Here is a 23,198-nt window from a genome sequence, read left to right on the forward strand (position 1 = left end):
GGGGGGAAACCCTCTTTAAGAAATCGCAGGGGAAAAACTTTTTGTTGTTATTAAGATTTGCACTGCTTGCTTCATTATAATAAACAGTCTTGAAATATGAGCGCCCAACCTAAGGATGCCCTCGGACATTGTACGTCGGCTTGCGTGTAAGTGTTCATTGCACGCTCTGTAGTGGCATTGAGTAACATGGTGCCACACCTTGAAGTGAGAGCCACCCACATTGCGGCAAATGTGTCAGCATTCTTACATGATGCATTTGGCAAGAAAAAAAAGCAATTTGCATGACGCGTTTTGCCTTGCTGTGATGGTAGTTAAGAGCTCATAGCTGAGATTGGCATGTCCATCTGTCCATCCTTGTCATCACGTCACCGTTCTGTGCCACTTCATCATCCTCATCATAGGGCAAAGAAAAAGCACAATGGCCACTGGGATTTGAACTCCTGCCCACGTGGCAAAGCTGCAGTGGATTACTTGCGCTTGGTAATTTGCGCAGGCTTTTGTATGCAACATAGACTGTGCGAGCGGCAGTGTTTGTGCACGTTCATACCTCAGTATAACAAACACAAATATATCACGAAATAAAATAATGTTCTTGCTGATTTCAGTGTGCACAAAACATGTTTATAGCAAGTATTGGACGTAACAAAGGTTATTTTTATGTTGAATGAAACTTTTGGTATACTACAAGATTTACTATACGTAAGAGGCCAAAGCAGGCAATACTGTACTGGACGAATTCAATGCCAACTGCATTGCAAACGAGTTTTTGAGAATGTCTCCCCAGTAAGAACTCGCTGTCTGTGCAAATAAGTTCACAGCTGTAAGAGTTGCTGAAGTGTGCTGATTTTTTTGCTTTAACTTACCTCCACCCTGTTAATTGAAACATACCATCTTTCTGTTTGTCAAAGTTGTCATTTTCAAGGTTGGATATTGAATGCGTCTGTAGGCCTAATGAAATGCCAAGCTGGTCGCAAAGCTTCTGTGGCTTGAAAACAAGTTACACGCAGTGACTAGCTTGCTTTGTCACCTTAGTAACTGGCATCAGCGACGCCTTGGAATGCAGCTGAGAACTTCTTTTGCTGTGCCCTTGCAAATTACAAAAGCTACGCTAAGCTGAGACATAGGTGTAGTAAATATGCAGTACTTAAAGCTAGTTCCTGTCTCAGTGGTTTTAATCATTTTGTTTTCATCAACGTAATGTAAAATTGTGGTTCAGTTGAAACTTCTTATAAAGAGGACTGGTGTAATGAACTAAATTTGAAACATTTTTCGCCGATATAAATGTGTAAGGAGTGTATAACATTAGTGAAGTGTGTATATAATGAATGTGTTTTCGTGCTGATTGCAATTTTGTTGTAAAGAGGTTTTACTGTGTAACCAATGAAAAAAGGTTAATTTTGTTCTGCATTTGTGTGCTTAATTTCTTCTTGCTCATATCCTTGAGCTTTATGACAACATGTGACCGAATATTGCTTAATAATAACTGCAGAAACATAAGAAGTAAATATGCGAGCGTCTTAATGCAGGCTTAAAGCACTGCAGTTTCATTGTGAGCCTGGCACTCTTTTTCAGCAACAAAAACTGCAGTCAAGCCGGCTTCGCAATGAATTCCAGGAAGTTGTCAAGCGTTACAGCAACCTGCAGAAGGTATGAACTTCCTGGCAACTGGTTCAGGGTAACGTGTACGGAATTTTCGTTTATCAACCCCACTACATCCAATGTATCATTTTTTTTTATACATTGAGTTTAGTACCTCAAGATGCTGATTTTAGCACAGGAAACTCAATAGTTTATACGAAACCTATAGTAGTGTTCTGACACACTGAAGCAAAGTTTCAGCCTTGGATGACTCAGAAAACTAATTAAATTACTATACTAATTTAGAACTCAAATAACTTTTCATCGTTATTTTTGTTTATTAGTTGTTTCTTATGAAGTATTTTTCAAGGCCAGAAATAGAGGTGAACAGGTTTTAACTTTCTTTGCTGTGGAATGGTATTTCGGCGTAGTGGGATTAAATTAAATTATTCCATTGTAAATTTCCAACTCAATCTTTACCTCTTTGAAATTTGCACACTGTGAGTAAGCGCCTATTGCAGTTGCCCATGTCTGCTTCACTCTTCCTCGATTCACCATCCTCTTGGCCAACCGCTCTACCAGGATAACTACATCTAGTATTGCTACTTCTCTATTGCTATGCTGGCAGATATCTGTTCTATGAATTTGTTACAAGTGCTATTCTGTGTGTGGGCTATTTGACAAGACAGCAGCATCCAGCAGCTATAGTCAGTAAAGTGCAGGAGGGTTTCGCGAAGAAAACGTCACTTCAATATATCTAGACGGCAGTGTATGTATCCTGGTTAAATCATGCAGGTATTGCATGGCTGAACTTTAATCTGTGCTTCCACAGTGCGCGTGATGTTTTAGCATGACTGCATCCAGAAGAAACATGGCAAGAAAGCTTGTGGGAGTTTCTGAGCTGAAATGTAATGCTGGTTCACATGGTTCAGCGGTGTGTTACAAACTGGTGCGGCTTCGCCTCTGTGTTCAACGCAAGGCCTGGTGAAGGCACATGAGAGTTCATCACTCATTAAGAAACCCCAGGTTGTCAAAATTAATCCGGAGTCTGCCACTACAGCGTGCCTCATAACCATATTGTGTCTTTGGCATCCGAAATCTCAGAATGTAATAATTTTATTATGAGAGTTCATTGCCATGTACTTCGACACGTCTTTGTGACTGCTTATACAGTTTCTGTAGCAATCATCAACCACACATGAGTGGGCAGTCACCTTCTTTGTTTCAGAAACCAAATAGACTCATATATTTTGGGGGGGCAGTTCACCCAAAAAATTTAATATGTGATAAAGATGAATTTCTGTTGCCAAGCAACCAATAAAGTCGGCTACGTCTGCTATAGAAACAGTCATTAAATTTATTGTCAAATCTGCTGGAGTGGCAACACTGCATGTCAGTTGAGTGCTTTGCTGCCATCCTCTTCTTAAGAGACAATTTTTTTTCTTGGTTAATGTGTGAATTAAAACAATTCAAATAAGTAGGGGGCTAATTACTGTATTTACTCACATAATGATCGCACTTTTTTTGTCAAAGAAATTTGCACAAATTCAGGGGTGCGATCATTACGCGGGTTAAATTTCCCACGAAAAGAAACATTTCTTTTTTTCATCCCGCATTTGCTGCGGGATGACAAGCAAGCAGCTGCTGCGGTCAGTGCAGGACACCAAAACAAAAATGGCGGCCGGCAGAGCAAGCCAAATGCGCTGAATGCGATTATTTTTCTTCTCGTGAGTAGATTACGTGCATTGAAACAGTTTCTTCTGTATCAGTAATGAATAATATCGTTAATATCAGCAAGTTTGTGACAATAACGCAGCCATGTCCACTTTGAGGGGACAGAAACAGAGATGGGTGCGCTTAGGTGCCAGTGACATAGGAACACACGTTGGGCATGCTGCAGAAACTGTTGCATTTGTCTTCACTGCTATCCTAATACAGCACGTTTCCGCTAAGGGTGGGCGAATATCTTAGCTGCGTTACAAGCATCGGCGTATGAATAGGGTACACCTGTAACGTATCAGTGTAAACGTGGCCACTATCGTTGCTGCTCGCGATCTGTTGCGTGCCCACTAGTGCAGACGAGAAAAATCGAAACATGCCCTTTATGTTGTTGTTGTTGTTGACCAAAACCATTATGAAGCCTACAAATAATAAAGCCGAGGCAAGTTGGGTTGTAGCTTTTTTTTTTTTCGTGGAAGTGCGGGAAGTGATGAAAGAAATGAAATGGGGAATCTACTTAAGAATGTTGGGTGTGTGCAGACCGCTTCGTATGTCTTCAAGAGTCGTTAGCGTAGCATTTGACAGATGGTAAGCGCGATCAGCATTAGCTAGACTTGGCACACTACATATTTCCGCGACAAGTTCAGGGTGCCATCATTACACAGGAAAGAAAAAAATTAAATTTTGACGACCAAATTCAGGGGTGCGATCATTACACGAGTGCGAACATTGTACGAGTAAATACGGTATCATGCTGATCAAACCACTCTCATTTGCTTCTCTCGTGTTGCTCTCTCCCACGCCTCATGCGGGTAGACTGTGGCCACCCGGCAGAAGTACACAATGTATGCGCGACCAAGTGTCCCAGCTAGACCCTCTGGTGGCGGAGGCTCACAGAGTGGCGGCTGGTTCGATGGCCAACAACCACGTTCCGAGGAAACGACTGCGCTGCTAGACGACGCAGGTAGCCCCCAGTCACCAACGCAACAGCAGCAACAGCAGTACTTAAGGCAGGACGTGGACTATGAGCAGGTAGGTGTGTGTGTGTGTGGTTTATTTGGTTTTCATTGGAACTTGCATCACATTGCCAGCTGCAGTGGTTGGGTGGATGTGCCATTCTGCTGCCGAGCACAAGGCTGTGGGATCGATTCCAAGTTGTTGCCGCTGCATTCTGACGGTGCCTGAAGGCAAAGACAGCCGTGCACTGTGCCTTGGATGCACATTAAAGAACTACAGGTGGTCGAAATTAATCCGGACCTCTCCACTGCAGCCTCTCTCGTAACCCGCTGTGCGGCTTCGTAACGTTGAACAGCACGATTTAATCTCTTATTTAAAAATGTCGTGTTCTGTGTGTGACACATTCCCGGTGCGATATATAGCAGCACTGCGAATAATTGAGTGGCACTTCCTTGGGATATATGTTTTTCTTTTTTCCGGGAAACCGAGTTATATAGCAACCAAATTTTACTGAAATAACTGTTGCTCAAACGGGAATAAAGCATCACTTTTATTGAGACCGGGGCTTGCATGCAGGGCCCCTAAACCACTTTAAGCTCAAATTTCCAAACTACAATGAACATGCAGTACGTGCAAATACGAGCAAGTATGATTGCGTCTGAGTGTAGCATAACGCAGGGTATTATTAGCTTTTCGTTAAGAGGCTCTAAGCCCATAAACTTCATTTTTTTTTCAGCTCAAGGAATTTCTCGGGCTGTTCGATTTTTCGGACTAATTTCTCGGTACCTGCCAGGTCTGAAAATTCGGACGGCAGCTGTAGTTGCCGACCGAATTGGGTTGTTGTGGTGTAGTGCAAGTTCTTGAAACATGTGACATTCGGTCTTTGGCTCCTTTAGAGTGCAATGTAAATCATTTTCATAGATTAAAAAACAAAACTCAATAGGCCCAAGCAAATGCTGTCAAAATCCACAATGTCATGGTGAGCTGATGCAGGAACTTGCAGTGTCACCAGGTCTTTACGGTGTCACCACCCGTCTCTTTTCCTCGTATCTTTTGTGACTTATCACACGTCCTCTTCACCGAAAGAGTGGCTTTTTCGCTACGGTAAAATAAGTAAATCACTAATACTGCTCAAATTATTTTTCTCTCTAGTGTCTCATTAACAAAATTGAAGCAAGACCACCTCACGATGAAAGTCAGCATCAGTGCGATTAGCATTGAAGCAGTTAGCATTTAAGCACTTAAAGGCAACACATATTGAATAACAAATGTATTAGTATAACTGCAATACCTTTTTTTTACGATTTCTCAAAGGGAGAAGAAAGACGGTGACGTCAGCCTGAGGCACATTGGTCGAGCCACCGACTGTGTGCCGGGGGAAGGGGAAGAAAGAGGAACAAGTTGGGTGACAGGGAGTGCAGAGGGAAGACGCAAAATGCATACCAACAGGCTATAAAGCATGTGCGCATGTGAGACTGTCCTCACTTCATGGAATATTGACAAAGGTTGACCAATAATTTAGCCCGTCTTGAAAGCCAACTGTGGCCAGAGGACACTATAATGGACCCTTGGTGTGACTGTAAATCTAGTTTTCAGGCCATCTAGGCCTCACTTTACATATCCAAAAGCACGGGCCTGGACTCTAGGCTATGACTAGACTTTCCCATTATTTTGCAAAAAAATTGACTGAGAGAAATTGTTCGGCAGACATCCATGCATCCACTCGAACTGTGTTCTCGCGAATACGTATCCTGCCCCTTTCGTGCAACAGCCTCAAATGTGAGGCTAGCAGTATGTTCAAATAAATAAAGAAAAGTTAGCTACAGGCCCTTGAGGCATAAATTAGCCGTAATTGTTGGTGTACTGCTAATTAGATGTTCCCTGCAATAGTAAACTAGTGTACACTTCATTTGCCTGCCCTTCATAACGAGTGCTGGGGTTTACTCATTGTGCCCTGCTTCCTTGGTTGCAGGCGATGCTGGTGGAGCGGGAGCAGCGCATTCGGCGCATTGAAGCGGACATGCTGGACTGCAACCAGATCTTCAAAGACCTGGCGAACATAGTGCACGAACAAGGGGATGTCATTGGTAGCGTACGATCCTTGCAATTTTCTTCTTCTCGTCTTTTCTTGCATGGCACTCTTTGGCTAGACGGGCTCCTTGCACCATTAAACACCACACATCGTCGTCATCTTCTCATCTGTTACAGCTGGGCCCAAAATACTGCTGGCCATGCCAGCACCAGCCGAAATGTATCTTTGCACCTCGCCTGCTCTCCGCGCGTGCATTTGTGTCTTATTAGAAAGGACATTTCTTTAGAGCTCGCTACGTAATTAGAATTGCAGGAAACCTGTTATGCTCAAATTGCGTTTCAATTTTGTCATATTCTGTACTTCAGATTTCTGCATCTTTCCTGCTTGTTATAATTCTTTCATTTGTTTTGGTATTATCTTATGTCATATATTACTTCTGTTCTTCCCATTTGAATTGATGTTGTTTCAACCAATATATTTTAGAGCTTATTTAACAGAGTGTGTATGAAGGACATTAACAGTGCCTTTTTTTTTGTCATTCTATTTCTACGGATATGTCGTCACATTAAACTGATGCTGCATATTGTAGCATGACAGCACTTAATATTTCTATATTAAGGTGTCCATGTTTCTAACAGTCTTTGAACGTTGGGACCCTCCTAGAGTATTGCTTACTTCAGGATTATTTTATACTTACCGAATTTGCAAAGTAATAAAGCATGGAATTTCCTGGTGAGCTTGGGAAGAACACAGGTTGAGTCAAACTTTAAGAGACAAGTGTCGAGGCCTCAACTAGTGTGGAGAAGGAGCGAGCAAAGATGCAGACCACAAACGTGGCAGTAGCTATGGTTTATTGGCGCACAATGCTCTGATGTCATACGCATCAGTGGTGACAGTGGTTGTTAGGTGTGACTGCAATAGTTGGGACACTTGTTCTGAAACTGAAATCTGAGGCGCGACACTCCCCTTCCGTACGCAGTCCCAGCAACTAGTGGATGGCCCAGGCTGGGTAGCTGGTATGCATCAGTGTAATTCAAGTGTAGGCAAACCCTGCACTAGAATATCACTGGGCACGTGTGCACCGACTGAAATGAAACCCATGAATGTATTTTCCAGTGGCACACTCACCGTCTGAAGACCGTAAGTCTATGAACTCACTTATGAGTCGACTCACTCAGACAGACTTGGCATTTGTGTTCGGATTATTACTACTGTGAATGTATGTCACCCACCACAGCTGCTCAGTGCCTATGGTGTTGGGCTGCTAAGCACGAGGTCACGGGATCAAATCCCAGCCGCCGCGGCCACATTTGGATGGGGGCGAAATGCGAAAACACCGTGAGCTTAGATTTAGGTGCACGTTAAAGAACCTCTGGTGGTCCAAACTTTCAAAGTTTTCCACTACGGTGTGCCTCATAATCAGATCGGGGTTTTGGCACGTACAACCCCATCATTTTTTTTTTTAATTTGTGAATATATGGGAAATAAGCAGTGCCTTTATATTTGTTACTATCATTGTCTATAATGTTGCGCGTGCCATTCTTCACTGTATTGTAAATATTGATTGTAATATGAAACCCTGTGAATTCGGATTTCACGGGACCGAAGAAAATGTCCAAATTAACCGAACGTCGAGTTAACGAGGTGAAGACAATAATAACTAAAAAAATGCTTAAAACATCAACATACCTTTACTTCGTCAAATCACTGGTTATTCTTGCTTGTTTAGAGTGAGAAATTTTCACGGAAAGCACAATTTTTCGGAGTTCTTGTAGGTGGTGCAGTCCGTACAGACTGTCGGGAGAAAGCACAGTTTTCCTCCAAAACTTTAAGCGCATCATTGGCCTCTTTAGCAATGCAGTGCGGAACTTCACACGCATCCACGATAGGCACATTTTCACCATCAGAGTCGGGGACTTCGTCGCCGAGTACATCAAGTGTTTCGTCGTCATTGAGGTGACCGGCAATGGCAACATTACTGTCTATCTGGATGTATTTGTCCAGTGGGACCTCTGGAGGCAGGAGTCTGTCGAAACAATGTAGTCTTCCTCGCCGTTTTCCTCAAGGTCCGCGTCCCCGGCTTCAAAGGCTTCAGCGTCACGGACAGAGCCGCTGTGTCGGAGGCAGTTCGCGATTACTGTGGGTGGTGCGTTTGTCCACACATGCGCCACCATCTGCACTGCGCTGAGTAGAGTCACAGTGTATTTTTTCCGTGCCTCCATACAGAGCAGCATGCACTCAAGCACTTGTCTCCGGTATCGGCTTTTTACATATTGCATAATCCCCTAATCCAGAGGCTGCAGGGAAGCCGGTGTGTTCGGAGGCAAAAGAAGCAGCTCTATTTTTTGTCAGTCCCGACTCATTGTTATGTACGCTGCAGTTATCTAAAACAATTAACGCCTTGCGCGCTTTTGCAGAAAAGCGGCGGTCCAATTCGCACAGCCAGGCTTGAAATATTTCTGAAGTCATCCACGCCTTTCAATTGGAGCGATAGTCTACCGGAAGCTTCTAGATACTTTTGAAGCATCTCGGCTTTTCGGCTTTGCCGTTTATCATCAGTGGCAGACGCTCCGTGCCAGTCATGTTGGCAATCAGCAAAACGGTTATCCTGTCTTTGCTTCATTTACCACCAACGCAACGGTCCCCTTTCAATGTGATTGTTTCATCTGGCAGGGCTCTCTAGAAGAGGGCTGTCTCGTCTGCGTTAGAAATGTCACAGGCATCATAATCGGCTAGGTGCACGGGTAATCCGGCCTTCCAGTCTTCGACAACACCTTCACTGACAGCTCCTTTCTCGCCGCATACGCTTTGAAAGACCAGACCGCGTCTTTTCTTGGATCGGTTCATCCAGCCTTCCGATGCCTTCAAGGCTTCGATGCTGAGCTTCGGTGCATACGTCTCTGCCTGCGCACAGATCAGGGGGCCACTCAAAGGCAGCTGTGCACCACGTGAATCAGTAATCCATCGTAACAACAGTTCTTCAAGTTTCGTGTCTGCTGCAGTTCTCAGCTGTTTCCTGTTGTCAGTGAACTTGTCGCTGTCATACGCCTGTACAATCTGAGCTTCATTCCTCACGTACATGCTGAGTGTGCTTCTCTTCATGTTGAACTTATTCATTATGATTAGCCGCGGCACCCCTGCCTTCTCGGCTTTCAATATTTCTACCTCCTCTGGCAAATCCTTTGCCTTGTACTTCGCTCGCACGGCACGGCAGCAAAGCAACAGTTACACACACGATGCCAACAAAAGACAAGGTATCAATGAAAAAAAGAAAGCGTAAGCAAAATTTAGCGCGCAGACACACAAAAAAAGAAAGAAGTTTTGTAATCCTCGTAATGCACTTGACGTAAAGTGATGAACATGATAAAAATGCCAACAAAAAAAAAACTGCACAGCTCTGCAACCACACAACCGCACATGCAAAAGGCAACGTCGAAAATGGCAGATGGGCGGACGGTAGCACAGTAAAATAAACATGGAGGAATGATGTAAAAAGAAGTGCGTATAGTTGGGTAACTAGCATAGACCAATAACTACCGTGCAACCATAGTGATGCAGAGGTAGTGCCAAACGCCAGAAGCGTTTGCAAAGTCAGAAGCACGTCATAGCCACCATGTTTTTTTGGTCAGGTTTGTCTATTATAATAAAGAATAAACATGGCGGCCTTGACGTATTTCCGGCCTTTTGGCACTTCCAGCACATGTAAGCATGGCCTTTGAGATCAGCACACGCTACTCAGACACGCCGTCATAGGAGGTTCGATTTGGACTCCCCCTAGTGCCACCTGATCTTATCTGCCTCATGTGCCTCTGAGCTCTGCGAACTGTCCAAATTAACCGAAGTGCAACCAAATATATCCGAATTAACAAGAGTTTCGTGCCATAGGGTTATGTGCAAATTTGATGGAACCAGACGGAATCGCCGAATTAACGGGGGCCGAATTAACAAGGTTTTACTGTATCTCCATTTCCTGCAATGACCCTTCGGGGGTTAACAGTATTAATACACAAAAAAACGACCCATAAATCTCTAGTCTGAGTGGCTGAGCAGAATTTTAGTGAGCCCACATAAGTAGAATATTAGTCAATCTGAGCCAGAATGAGCCCCAAGCAAAAGATATACTTTATGAGTGAGCCTGAATGAGTTCCGTTCATTTTGCCGACTTATACCACACCAAGAAACACCTAGCAATTCCCAGCTCATTCAACGTGTTCTGCAAAATGCACGCTGTATTTTCTACGAAGTTTCTTCAGGTGAAAATTTGCTTGATGTGTTCCTCTACACACTTCTGTCATTTCTTCAAAACAGCAGGCTTGAGTCTTCCACAGATTTTTCCAAATGAATATTGTTAATTGCCTTGAACCACCTCCTTTGCCTCCCCTTTAGTTACTGGCCACATTTTATTACGGCGTCTATTGTGATATAAGCAGTGTATGCTGGGAATTAATGGAAGATGACAATTAATGACAGACAACCTTGTGGCAGAAGTTGTTGGCTCCAGTGTGTCAAGAACTGCTGCAACGTTGTTGGAAAAGTGGTTTCAGGGAAAAGTGAGGCCGTCAACGGCCATGACATAGAAGAATGGCTTTCCAAGGAGTGGCCGCGAATCTATGTGAAGTTTTCTCCTTCAGGCGTATTTAATGCCAACGAAACTGTACTTTTCTGACAGATGCTGCCAGACAAGACCCTCGATCTACACAGCAGCACATGCCACGGTGGGAAGATGAGTAAAGTGCGCATTGCCATCCTGTTAGTGGTGAATGTGGACCGATCATGCAGACTCGAGCCATTCGTGGCTGGCATGTTTAAGTCGCCACGGTGCATGAAGAACTGCAGGAGCCTCACAGTGTGCTACGACTTCAGCATAAAAACATGGATGACCCGTAAGCTTTTCTCAAAATGCCTCCAGGACTGGGACGTCAAGCTAGGCAAGTCTGACCGCCGAGTGTGCCTTCTGCTCGATAATTGCTCGGTGCATCACACCACCTGCCAGCTGACGAACATCGAAGCCGGATTTCTTCCAACGAATACAACAGCAATACTTCAGCCTCTTGACCAAGGAATTATCGAGGCATTTAAGATTAACTACAGAAGACATCTTGTTCAGCAACTCCTCGTTAAGCTTTGCATAAGCCTTGAGCTCATGGTTCACCTGTAGGGAGCAATCCAGATGATTTCCGGTGCCTGGTCCGAAGTCAAGCAGGAAACAATGGCTAACTGCTTCTGTAAAGCGGGCTTTGTGATCGCCCCAAAGGAAGACTATGCTGAAGTTTCAGAGGACAAAGAAGGCGAGGCCCTGAATGATGCTTCGCGCCAGCTGTCAGCTTTCTGAAGTGCTGTGCCGGTTGAGGTGACTGCACGAGACTGCGTAAGCATTGACGACGAGGTGCAAGCTGTGGTGGAGCTGAGGTAGGCAGACTTCACGGCAGATTTAACAGCTGGTGCCGAGTGTTCCACTGTAGATGCTGAGTCAAGTCGCAGTGAAGATGCTGGTGAACAGGACATGGCACCTTCATGCACAGCTGCTGAGCTCGCTTTGGCTTTTGCTTTGATTCGTGGCTGTTGTGTCAAAATTGAAAGCACTAGTATTCTACACGTGGACAACCTGAACAAAATAGAGACGAGCATAATGAATTTTCTGGCTGGATGCCAGAAGCAAGTGAAGGTTACTGAATTTTTGTCAGCGAATTAGGTTACTTTTTGCTCATAAAATGAGGTATTCATCACTGTGGTGTGCTTGTCAACTTTGCTGCTTTTGGATGCGCCAGTCGGCAAGCTCCCGTTTGTTGTAACTGTAGGCAAATCTCAGAAACGTGCACAGGTTTTATTAGGAGCTTATATTGGCACAGTTTTGTATATTGGATTATTCATATATCAAACTATTTTGGCATCTCCTTCGACTTTGATATATCCATGTTCGACTGTAATAGGAGGGCACCAAAAAAAAGAAGAGGGTGAAATCAGCAGCTATTGGTATAGCTGTGCTGTCAAGCGAGCAGTTCCGAGTTGCTGTACCTTCGGCAAGATGGCGGATCGTGCTTTGCTGCAAGTCGATAGATGACACTTGACATTTTGAATATCTCGTATTTCATGGCAGTAAAAAAATGCATAAGCACGATTTAGACTTTGGCTTTGTTCTTCCACACTTTTTCTCTTTCTTTTTTTTTCCACTCCTTGGTCTGCGACTTCAGTTCAATTTGGTATTAATAAATCGCAGTTTCATCAACCAAGACAACCTTTTAGAAGAATTCATCGCTGTCATCTGAAGTTTTCTAATCAGTACAACATTGTTTTCGACGTAGCTTTTGCTCGGGAGTCTGCAGTTTCGGCACTGATGCAAACTTCTTAATTTCCTATTTTTGTGTCGGAATCCGGCGAACGTACGATTTTCCTAAACCAAGCCCTTCTGCTGTCATTCCAACACTCATTCGGTGGCCACTGAATGCAAGAGAACACACGCAATCGATGTTTTCGTCTTTGCACGACATTGATGGGCTCTCTGTTGTTGCATTGTCTTTGAGGTGTTCACGGCCTTCTCAGAAAGGCTGGACCTTTTGCAGAACACTTCTTTCCTTTAGGGCATCCTTTCTATAGGCCTTTTGTGACATTTCATAAATTTCTGTACCATTCTTGCCGAATTTCACAAGAACTTTGATATCTAGCCTTTTTTTTTTTCTCCCCTGTTTGTCAATTTCTATTCTGACAGGCTAAAAATGAAGCACAAGAAGTGTAGGCATAACATTCTGCTGTGTCATAAAGCGATCTGTCTTGTACTAGAGGTCAAGTGGGTGAGTGAACAGAGAGAGAGGGGTGCCTCTACACCCTCTCTTACTTTTTTGCTCACTCGCTGCGCGAGCTTTTGGGACAGACGTCGTACAACACAAAGTAGATGCCGTGAAATGACAGCAGAGAAAATTTCTATAAACAAAAAAGTAAGCATGCAAATTCAACACAATGTTAAAATCTAAACAACATGAAGCTTGTTTACACTAGCAAAGTAGCAGCAGAAGCTGATGAAATGCTCACGGGCTCGCTGCCTCTCACTGTTGGCTGTCTGTGTCATGAAGAGTAAGGCGTTGTCTTGTAAGCCGGTGTATGCCACCTAAAAGTGTGATGTTTGTCTAAGTACTAGGGGTGTGCAAACAGAGAAATTTTAAAATCAGATCGAACGCGAATAATAAAGAAAATGGTCATTCGAATTAAATACAAAATATTTTATCACTTCTAATGAAAGCAAAGTGTAGTCTGTTCGGCAACAGAAAGGATTATTTACTTCATTTGATACATTTAGTGCCCTTATAAACTGGACATTAGCTCATTTGAAAAACATTTAAATGAGAACAAAAGAAATTTATTTATTTATTTATTTTCTCAAAAGTCTCTTGTTGAGACATTACATGAGGGAATGGGTGGATAATGGCAAACAAAAATGCTACAAGTTACAATGGGATATTTTCAATGAGCCGCTTGAATGCAAGTGGGTCGATGATAGCGGCAACTTTGGTGGGCAGGCCATTCCAGTCTCGTGTTGTGCGCAGGAAAAATGATTGCTGAAAAGTCACGGTATGGGCTCGTGGGGAATGTACTGTGTTAGACTGACTGGTTTCGGGCATACTATGACAATGACAGTAATTCATCATCATCATTTATATGACCCTTAAGGGCCGTTTACATGGCATTACATAAGGGCAGGACGAGGATAACAAAAAGGACATGTCATAAAACAAATGCAGTAACCCACAGAATGGCAGCCATTTTTCAAACAAAGAAATACGAAGCGAGTGCAACAAAAAACATGTCTATCGTTAATATTGGGTATCGTAATAGCAGTAGTGGGAAAGTAAAGCAAACAGAAGCTGCCATTACACAAAGAAGGCGGAGCAGAAGAGGAAAGAAATGGAAAAATATACAAAACATACGAGACAATAATCAAAGAAAAGGAAAGGCGCATCGAAAAGTGCACGTAGAACTGTAGTGCTCATTGAAAGGTCAAAGCGCATTACCATACAGTACCACATGTCATTTTAAATGGATCCAAACATGGTGACATGTGAAATAACAGGTAGATTTGCTTAAATCTAGAGAGAAAATTCGCAGGCAGCTTAAGGCAAGCCAATTCGTGTTAACTGGAAATCGGTGTGCACAAATGATTTCCTCCACGCGTTCGCTCATAAACTTGTGTGTCTGCGCAACAACCACGGTTCTTCTGCAGTAGAATCATTCGGAAGTCTCTTCACTTGCAGCAGTCTTTCCTCTGTAGACTGCAAAAACTGTTTCTGTCCCTTAGTATTCGAATAAAATGAATATTTCACAAGTTCTAATAGTGAACACTCGAATGAAATCTGATGTAGAAAACTATTCGATTCATATTCAGAACTTCGAATATTCGCACACCGCTAGTATATTTCTTGCCTCACATTGGTACAAGACCAACAGCCTCAGTTGTCTGTTCATGCACATACCCACTGACACACACTCAGTGACCAAGAGGGGGGCTAAGGAGCAAAGAAAGCTTTGCTTCAAATCTTACTAGAGAAACCAAAACAGTACTATATATGCACATGGGCTATACATCTAGATTTTAAAAACGCATATACACTAGAACCTCATTAATACGATCCCGTTACATACGATTTCCCAGCGGCAATGTTCGCGACTGTGAATGCAAAAAATGACCCAATAGAGTTAGGCTTGTTTTTTACCGGTTCATACATTCCCGGAAAACGTCACTTTTCAGCACCAACGTTCAGTACATTGCCAAAGTGCAGTTGTACGATATGTTTTCTTGCCACTAGATCGCCTCTAAAAAAAATGTGCGAGGCGCACGCAATCGGGAACAGTATGTAGCCACCCGCCACAGTAGCTTGACCATAATGCCCGCCCGCTTCATATAAACACACCAGCGTGCACTCAAGTTCTTATTCCGGAACCAGCAAATCGTCTGCGAGGTTGTCAAATGCCACATTTATTGCTATCGCCGCCAGACCTATTCCGATAATCATGGTCGCCTATCTGCTTCATAGCACATGGCTCCGTTGGAAGCTTACTGCACACTTTTAATCGGCGGTAACTCAGACACATCACCATTCCATGCTGAAGACTGCGATCGTATATGTTTTCCGGCTGCTAGATCCCGTGTAAACAAGAAAGGGCGCAAAGCACGTCTGATTGAGAACAGTAGCCGCCCGCCGCATCAGCTTCCCCGTAATAGTTGCCCACCCGTCTCACGTGAAAACGCAGGCACGCACTTCGTTTATTATTCCAGTACCAGCAAATCTCCTCCGGGGTTGTGGCATGCTCCATTCACAGCTATCAACGACAAAACCTATTGCAGTAAGCATCTTCGTCTATCTGTTTCACAGCGCATGAGGCTTAGTGTCCTTGGTAACATACTGCACCCTTTTAGTAGGCGATAATCCAAACGCGCCGCTGCTCCTTGCAACAGGCGGTGTGATGTGAGCATCACATTTCGGTTCGGCGGCATCCAGCGTCACCCACCAGCTTGATTTCATTACGGTTTGCCATCACCGCATTAAAGCACTACCCAATGGCAAAATAACAAAGTACATGTGTTGTCCTTTGTGCACAACGGTTTTCACAATGCTTCGCATTATGTAGATGCCAACTACAGTTGAGGTCGTCCGATTGTAGCAGTTAGTTCAGATTGTACGTGTTCTCAGTCAGCATGTTTTGTTGCATTTCTTTCCAAAAAGTATGAATGAGGTTCTACTGTACAAAGTCTAATGCATCGAAAGGATATGTTACGTCCAAGAGAGACATGTTTTTTTTTGCAGGCAGAACTTTGTCAGGGACACTGACACATTGCACGTGAACATTAATCTTCAAGTTCCTTCACTGATGGCTCAGGTCTGGTTGTCGTAACAGCTATAACTAATGCTACACAATGGTCACTCTTGCAGACACCATCGAGGGCAACATTGAGAACACCCAGCAAAACACTGCACAAGCCGTGGATCAACTACGTAGTGCGGCCAACTATCAGGTAATCTCCTGCCAAATTTTAAGCATGTTGCCCCGCACTTCTTTGCTTTGTGTGGCTGCTGCTATCACAATTTTCCCGTAATGCAATTTTCACTTCTGATATTGCGTTACTTGTACGGTACAGCACAGTGCACTCTTAAAAGACACAGGCTGACACTGATAGTATTCAAACCAACATAACTTCAACATGTCAACAACCTTATAGGACAAATGTGCTTGATGTGACGCCTTATGTATACCTATACTGATTCAAAATGACTGTATACACTTGAGTTGGGGCTGCACTTCACATGTGAGATTCACACTGCCAACTTGGCTACACCCCATCCCCCGAAAAAATGTAAACAAGAAAAAACAACAATGTTTGAAACAACAAAAATAGAGAGCATTGCTGCAACTTGTCTGCTCTTTGATTCTGGGTGCATGGTGTGCAAACTCTTCAGACCTTGTCATGAAAAGCTTTGAAGCAGCAGACACATATCTAACACCATGAAAGGCACGGGGGACTGATTGCATCCATGAGTGTGCTGCCAAGCCGAGCCTGAGCAGCAGAAAAAGTGACCGTTGCGAGGATTAGGCAGGCACGAAGCGCACAATGTGCCTGTGTGAGCAAATAAATGCATTATGGAAACATTTGCGTTTGCACGTCTTGTGCAAAGAGATCGCCAGGATTGCTTACAGTGAAAAAAATTGGACGGATGTGGCCCACCCTCGTGTAAGGGTTGCATCTCATCGAGAGTTTGTACAGTATTTCCGAGGTCTTCGCATCAAAACTGAGACTTAATTGCTCCCAAAATATTGATGTTGTGTTCCTCTTTTACCAGTAGACTGTACCGTACATTTTGAACATTGTAGTCTCCAGAAAAACAGGTCATTTGTATCTCTTTGTTTACATGCAGGCCACGAGATACGATAGACAGGAGGGTCAACTCTCATCTGATAAGCCAGTAGGGTTGCAACTCTTTGAGTGGATGAGGGGGTGGTTTGAGAAGGGGGCAGCTGGCGACGTCCGACCCTGTCGGTTCCAGGAACCACGAATTTGTATGTGTAACAAAGTTTAGCAAGCATTTAGTCCTGTTGTGTTGTGATTTACAACAAGAGAGGTGCAGTAATAGTTACTTGGCTAACACAGCTACCAATTCAGATAGAGGTGCTGTGAATGGTTAGAAAACACAACATAGGCTAGAACCAAGACAAAAAATGAGACCACTTTCCTGTTTATGCGAATGCAACAGAAGAAAAAAGAAAAGAATGTTCAAACAACCTGTCAGGCATTATAAAAGGGAAATCTTGTCTATTTATTGTTATCCAGTAGAAAAACAAAACGTTATGCAGATCTGACGCACATCTTGGAATGTATGTGATACAGAGTTTTCGTGAAGTGATTAGTGAAATGCTATAAATTTGCCCCTTTCATTTCTGCACCTTTGGCATACAGGAAACTGCCATGCAGCAATCATCTCAACACAAAGACTTAGTTAGCATTGGCATGGTAGTAGTACTTTGTATGTGCGTGTGACCTAAAAGTCAGAGCATCAGGCTGCTGTGCTGAGGACCGAAGTTCAATTGCACTGTCGAGCATGCATTTCATCTTTTCAATTTATTTTTATTTATTTATTTTTTGAACTATGCGATATTCTACAACACTGCAGCAACTCTCCCCCCCCCCCCAGAAGCCACATTCTGGAAAATTCGGGGTGGTTCACAAAGAAAGCTTCACTTTAAAACACTTTAAAAAAGCAAAAGCCGAGACATTTGGCCGTCCTGATTGGGTCAACTTGGGACTCTAGAAATTTACTGGAAAGTCTGGACTGTCCTGCTAAATTCGGGATGGTTGGCAACTATATCAGGTACTCCAACTGCTGTCCTGCTGATTCAAGCTTCGAGGAGCAACACACAGACGGCACTGTAATTTTGTGTTACCCACAGCAACGGCCACGGAGCACTGCACAGGTGTCCCCCTCGCAACGCTGACATTGCTGCGAGCTCTCAGTGCCACAATAGCCTCATTGCGTTATTCCTCAGCCACGGATAATGAGATGATGCACTGCGATTACATGCCTTTCACGGGATGGCCAAAGGGTTTTGCATTATAGGCACAGTCTAACTGGTCGACGGGCACCGTTGCTGCTCGTGCATAAGTTATTTCTTCTTGCTTTGCTGCCCGTGCAGTGGAACGTGCATTTAGCGCTTTTAACAGCTGCTGGAGAAAGGAAAAGGAGAGAGCAGAAAGATAGCTATTCCTCCTGGGCAGCTATGCACTGAGCTTTCCTGTAGTGCACAAGTGACATCACTGCTAAAGATCAATGGAGGGTTAAAATTATTGTCACTTCTGATTGGATAGGCCATCACTCTGGAGCTTGAGAAAGTTTGAAAGGTCCATGACCCCCGGTGACACACCGGCCAGTCACGATGTACCAGAGGGATGTGACGTGTGATCCACCGGTAGGTGACGATGCACAGGAATCGAGACTCTTAAAAATGCTGCCACAGCGAACATATTAAGGAATTGGCTTGTTTTTTGGAACACTGCATCATCAGTGCCAGCAGATGTTTAGTTTCAGAATGTGCAAACGTGTTGAGTCATGGCAGCTCTTCGGAAGCACCTTGCCTATGTTCAGCCAACATGGCAACACGGTGCATGGCAACACGGTGCCAACACGGTGCATGGCAACTCTCGGCAAGTGCTAAAGTTTCGCTATATTTTTTTTCTTTGCAGTTGAGCCAGACGGTGGTCAACCCCGGTGCATTGAGAAAAAAAATTTTGTATTTTATTCGCACGATAGTGCTTATGGTGTCAGGTGCATTTTTGCATTGCAGATTTGAGGTTTAGAAATAACTGTGTTTATATCTGCAGTATATGTGTAGCTAAGGACCGTGCAGTTAGCCACAGAATGAAAAAATTGTAACGATAACGTTGAGAGACAGGAAGACAGCAGTGTGGATTAAAGAGCAATTGTGGTTGGCTGATATTTTAGTTGGCAGTAAGAGAAAGGCATAGAATTGGGTATGCCATGTAATGCGCGGGCAGATAACCGGTGGTCTGTTAGACTTACAGAATGGCTGCCAAGGGAAAGGAAGGAAGTGCAGTCAAGGACGCAGAGGCGATGTGATCAAATAAGAAAATTAACAGGAATAAGGTGAAATTAGCTGGCACAAGATAGGCGTGTATGAAGATTTCTATGTGAAGATCACTTGAAGAAGTCGTCATCCTGCAGTGAATATAAGCTATGCTGATGTTGTACAGACACGGTATATAAAAGGGTCGTTTTGCGAGTCTGGCCCAGGCAATTTGTGTTGCACTTTATTGATTGTAAAGAGAGCCCTCTCACCGCTGTGTTAATGTTTTCTTCAAAAACAATGCTGCTTCAACGCTGTTCATCGTCACTAGTGGACAAGCGGATGCAGCGTCCAATAAGTGCTCGCTGAAGACCTTCTCGTTGTGAGTGTTCAACTACAATAACCTTGCCGATGCTTTTAGGTGAAAAGCAGCATTTTGTGCCTTTTGTTTTTTTGCCTGTTTGGGCGGTTCCAGTGCCTAGGCAGCGTGTGCGCAGTATAGAGGAGGCAGAAAAAAAAAAGGGAATGGAGCCGAACGCAGTGCAGGGAGTAGATGATACAAATCGCAGAGACATTAAGAGCAGCGGTAAATATAGCACATTACTGGACACGGGTAAACAAAAAATGAACTGGGCATACGTGGTACCAACTTCTGACACTTTATTTTGAAAATCACTATCTTCATACTAGCCACAGGGTTTCGCTACACATGTCAACCAACAGCAACAAGATGTGGCAAAACTTTCTTCAAGCAACATCTTGACACACTGACAGACTAACACTCAATATTTTGAATGTTCTCACATGTATGTGTCATTACTATGGGCGTTTGAATAGCGAAATTCCCAAATTTAATTCAATATGTATAATTCGAGAAAGACAACCTCCAAGTATAGATCGAATAGAATGTTTTCTTATATTTGAACAAAGTGAAATAGTATGAAGCTTTGTGCAGAGCTTGTTTGGTGATACAAGTGTGGCTCGTGTATGTTTCGCTGTTGGACATCCAGACAATTGAGGAACTTGTAAGTAAATAACAACTGCTTTCGATTATCTGTAGCATCACAACTATGCAAGTAGTGAAACAAGGGAGCTGCTCATCAGCAGGTGCACGTATAGTGCTGTGTTCGTTGAAGTAAAGGAGCATCTTATTGATGTGGCTGCACATTGGTTTGAGAAGATGCAAACATTGTGATACTCGCCGAATAATAAATCAAAACAACAACAAAAAAACATTTGACTACACCAATTTGGTGTTGTCATAACCCTTCTAAACCACTTTGGTAGATGCTTCCTTTCCTCTTTTTTTTTTCTAACAAATTCGTACACAGCATAGACTGCTTATAGTGTAAGTCGCCGGAGTCACAAATATCCACACTGTAAGCGGTACCATGCTATAACCAAAACACCATTTTTCAAAGACTCCACATGTGCGAAACATGACCAAACTACTGCGCGTATCTGATGATCAAAGCATGAGACTGGGATGTTTGCATCTGTTTAAATTTACAAACGTTGAAAGGTTAATGTCTGAGGACCCATGGCTTTTGCATAGAGCAGACAAAGTAAAACTGTAAAAAAAATGTGACATAGAGGAAAATAAGTAGCTGACTAAATTGTCAGACCTGCTTGATTATTCGAATTTCTCTCAGCGCCACCGTCAACGCCATAGAACTCATGCTCTTTACAAGTCTGTTACGCAGTATTACAGTGTACAACAATTTGGTAGTGTGTGTGTGTGTGTGTGTGTGTGTGTGTGTGTGTGTGCGTGCGTGCGTGCGTGCGTGCGTGCGTGCGTGCGTGCGTGCGTGTGCGCACGCGCACACTCCTTGAAATAGCGATAGTGAAATACATTCAAGCACTTAACCAGTGTTATATATAGTATAACAACTGCTCGCGTGCTTCAATTCATGTCACTGTCACTGCTCCAGTGTAAATAAAGAGAGGTGTCGTGTGATTATCACATTTATATTACTTGGCTTACTTTACTCAGATCAGCACTTCTTTAACATCGTTCAGAGCTGATTTGGTGCCATCAAAGCCGAACTTAGTTCATACATTGGTGGGTAAGGTTTTCAGAGTATCATGCAACTTAAGACTGAAAAAAAAGTGGAGCTTGATACACAATACCATACATACTTGGTGTCCCTCAGCCAGGCATCTGACTCTCAACGCTTCTTCACCCATTTTGGATGGCTGATGGCCCTGACTCTGTAGACGACAGGGGTGTGTGAATATTTGAGATTTTTGAATAATGGATTGAATATTGCCCTGTTCGATTCAGTCTTCAAATCAAATGTGTCACTGTTTGTAATATGAAATACCTTTTGAATACTTAAAATCCCCAACAGCACGATAAAGTTCATTCTCGCAACTATAGTGCACATAACACACAATAAGTTATGTGGAGGAGCACACTATATGTCCCTCAGGGAGTCACATTTTTCCAGCTAAACCTCTATTTTTCGCTTGCCAATAAGTTCTGGGCTCATTTGTGCCTAATGGTGCCTTCATACTTTTAATCTTGCATGAATATGCTAAGATGTGAGCATCGATGGTGAGAATGGTGAGAGAGGGAAGTGCACGATGGGACGGTGCATATGACAGCATCATGCAGATAAGGAAAGTGCAAGGAGAAACGGTATTGTATCCGATTGTAGCTGCACACCCGTGAAATCATTGTTAAAGGGCAACCCACATTAAGCACTTCTACTGGCGTCACGTGGCGTTGCATTGCTCAGCATCGACATTGTGGGGACGTGTGTTCCCAGACTCCGCCACCAAGAAAAACATCAAGACCAGGAAAAGAAACATACTCTAAGGGCAATTCACATGGGGTACTTCTCCAAGGGATAAGGGGAGGAGTCACCCATGGTGTCGTTTCTGGCAACCCTCTTTCCTCTCCCCCATGAGGTGCAAGTCGATCGCTGCCACCGAGCAGATGCACACGCGAAGGCTGAGCAGTTCTCCTTCTCCGGCTGTCTGGAAATGTTTGTAGCTCAGTAAGAAACGTTCCCCGTCTCCGCAGGGAGATTCACGGCACTGCACCACCTGACGAAGGCGCCATGTCATTGTCACGTGGTGTGCTCCTCTTGCAGCAGTGAGGTAGTAGTATTCTTGCTGGTGTTGAATACGCCTCTACTGTTCTCGACAATGCTTAGCCCATTCTTCCAGGCCGGTTTTCTCAGTCTGTGCCATCTGCTTACTGCAAGAGGTTAAGTAAGCTCTCTTGCGCCACACAGTCTTTTAGAGAGCAGCTCTGAGGGGGCCACTCCTGCAGCAAGCGTTGGCGTTGTCCCTTGGCGTAACCGAGCGAACGAGTACAGCTAAAGATGAAAGCGAACGCGGAGCACAGCGGGAGATGAAAGACGACGATAGCGAATAGAGCACAAAGAGGGAAAGCGGAGGAGGAGGGCGCAGCGGCACCATGAGGCAAAACTAGATAAGGGGGGGGGGGGTATGGCAAACGCGTGAGAAGAAAAGCGTAGTGCCATGCAAGACGGCCTTTGTGGCATCGACAGCTACGAGATGGCACCAGAGTAGCACGTGTTGTTTGTATGGAAACAAAGCGCTGCATGAGCAGTGGTCTGTCTGCGGCGGCTGCTGTGGATCACGCCCATGTGTCAGCCAGGCGCTGCCTCTCGTGATCTCCCTATTAGCGAGGCAGTTGCGCCACACTTCGCTCTGTTTGCAACATGCCGCATGCGACAGATTGTCCGCGCCAGCCAATATATTGCGAAATAGAAAAACTTATAGAGCTACAATCAACTTTCCCAATAGGGAGTATTGTAGTCGTCGGTGAATTTTTTTTTTTTTTCTTCGGACAGTGCCCGTCTAGGGGTGCCCCACA

At 43.9% G+C, this 23,198-nt stretch overlaps 1 protein-coding gene across 3 annotated transcripts in view; it reads left to right on the plus strand.

Moving 5' to 3' along the window:
- Positions 1-23,198, plus strand: part of LOC126538272 (syntaxin-12-like) — a 46,029-nt gene that overhangs the window by 16,987 nt on the left and 5,844 nt on the right. Inside the window, exons 5-9 of one of the 3 annotated variants that reach the window (XM_055074635.2) lie at positions 1,573-1,647; positions 4,114-4,329; positions 6,227-6,341; positions 16,207-16,289; positions 19,680-19,730. In XM_055074635.2, coding sequence (XP_054930610.2) covers positions 1,573-1,647; positions 4,114-4,329; positions 6,227-6,341; positions 16,207-16,289; positions 19,680-19,706 — 516 coding nt within the window. In that variant the 3' untranslated portion in view covers positions 19,707-19,730. The remainder of the gene's footprint in view (positions 1-1,572; positions 1,648-4,113; positions 4,330-6,226; positions 6,342-16,206; positions 16,290-19,679; positions 19,731-23,198) is intronic. The other 2 variants (XM_050185147.3, XM_055074634.2) reach the window with 2 other exon arrangements.

This window comes from Dermacentor andersoni, chromosome 4 (assembly GCF_023375885.2).
Source record: "Dermacentor andersoni chromosome 4, qqDerAnde1_hic_scaffold, whole genome shotgun sequence".
In the NCBI taxonomy this organism is placed as follows: Eukaryota; Metazoa; Arthropoda; class Arachnida; order Ixodida; family Ixodidae; genus Dermacentor; species Dermacentor andersoni.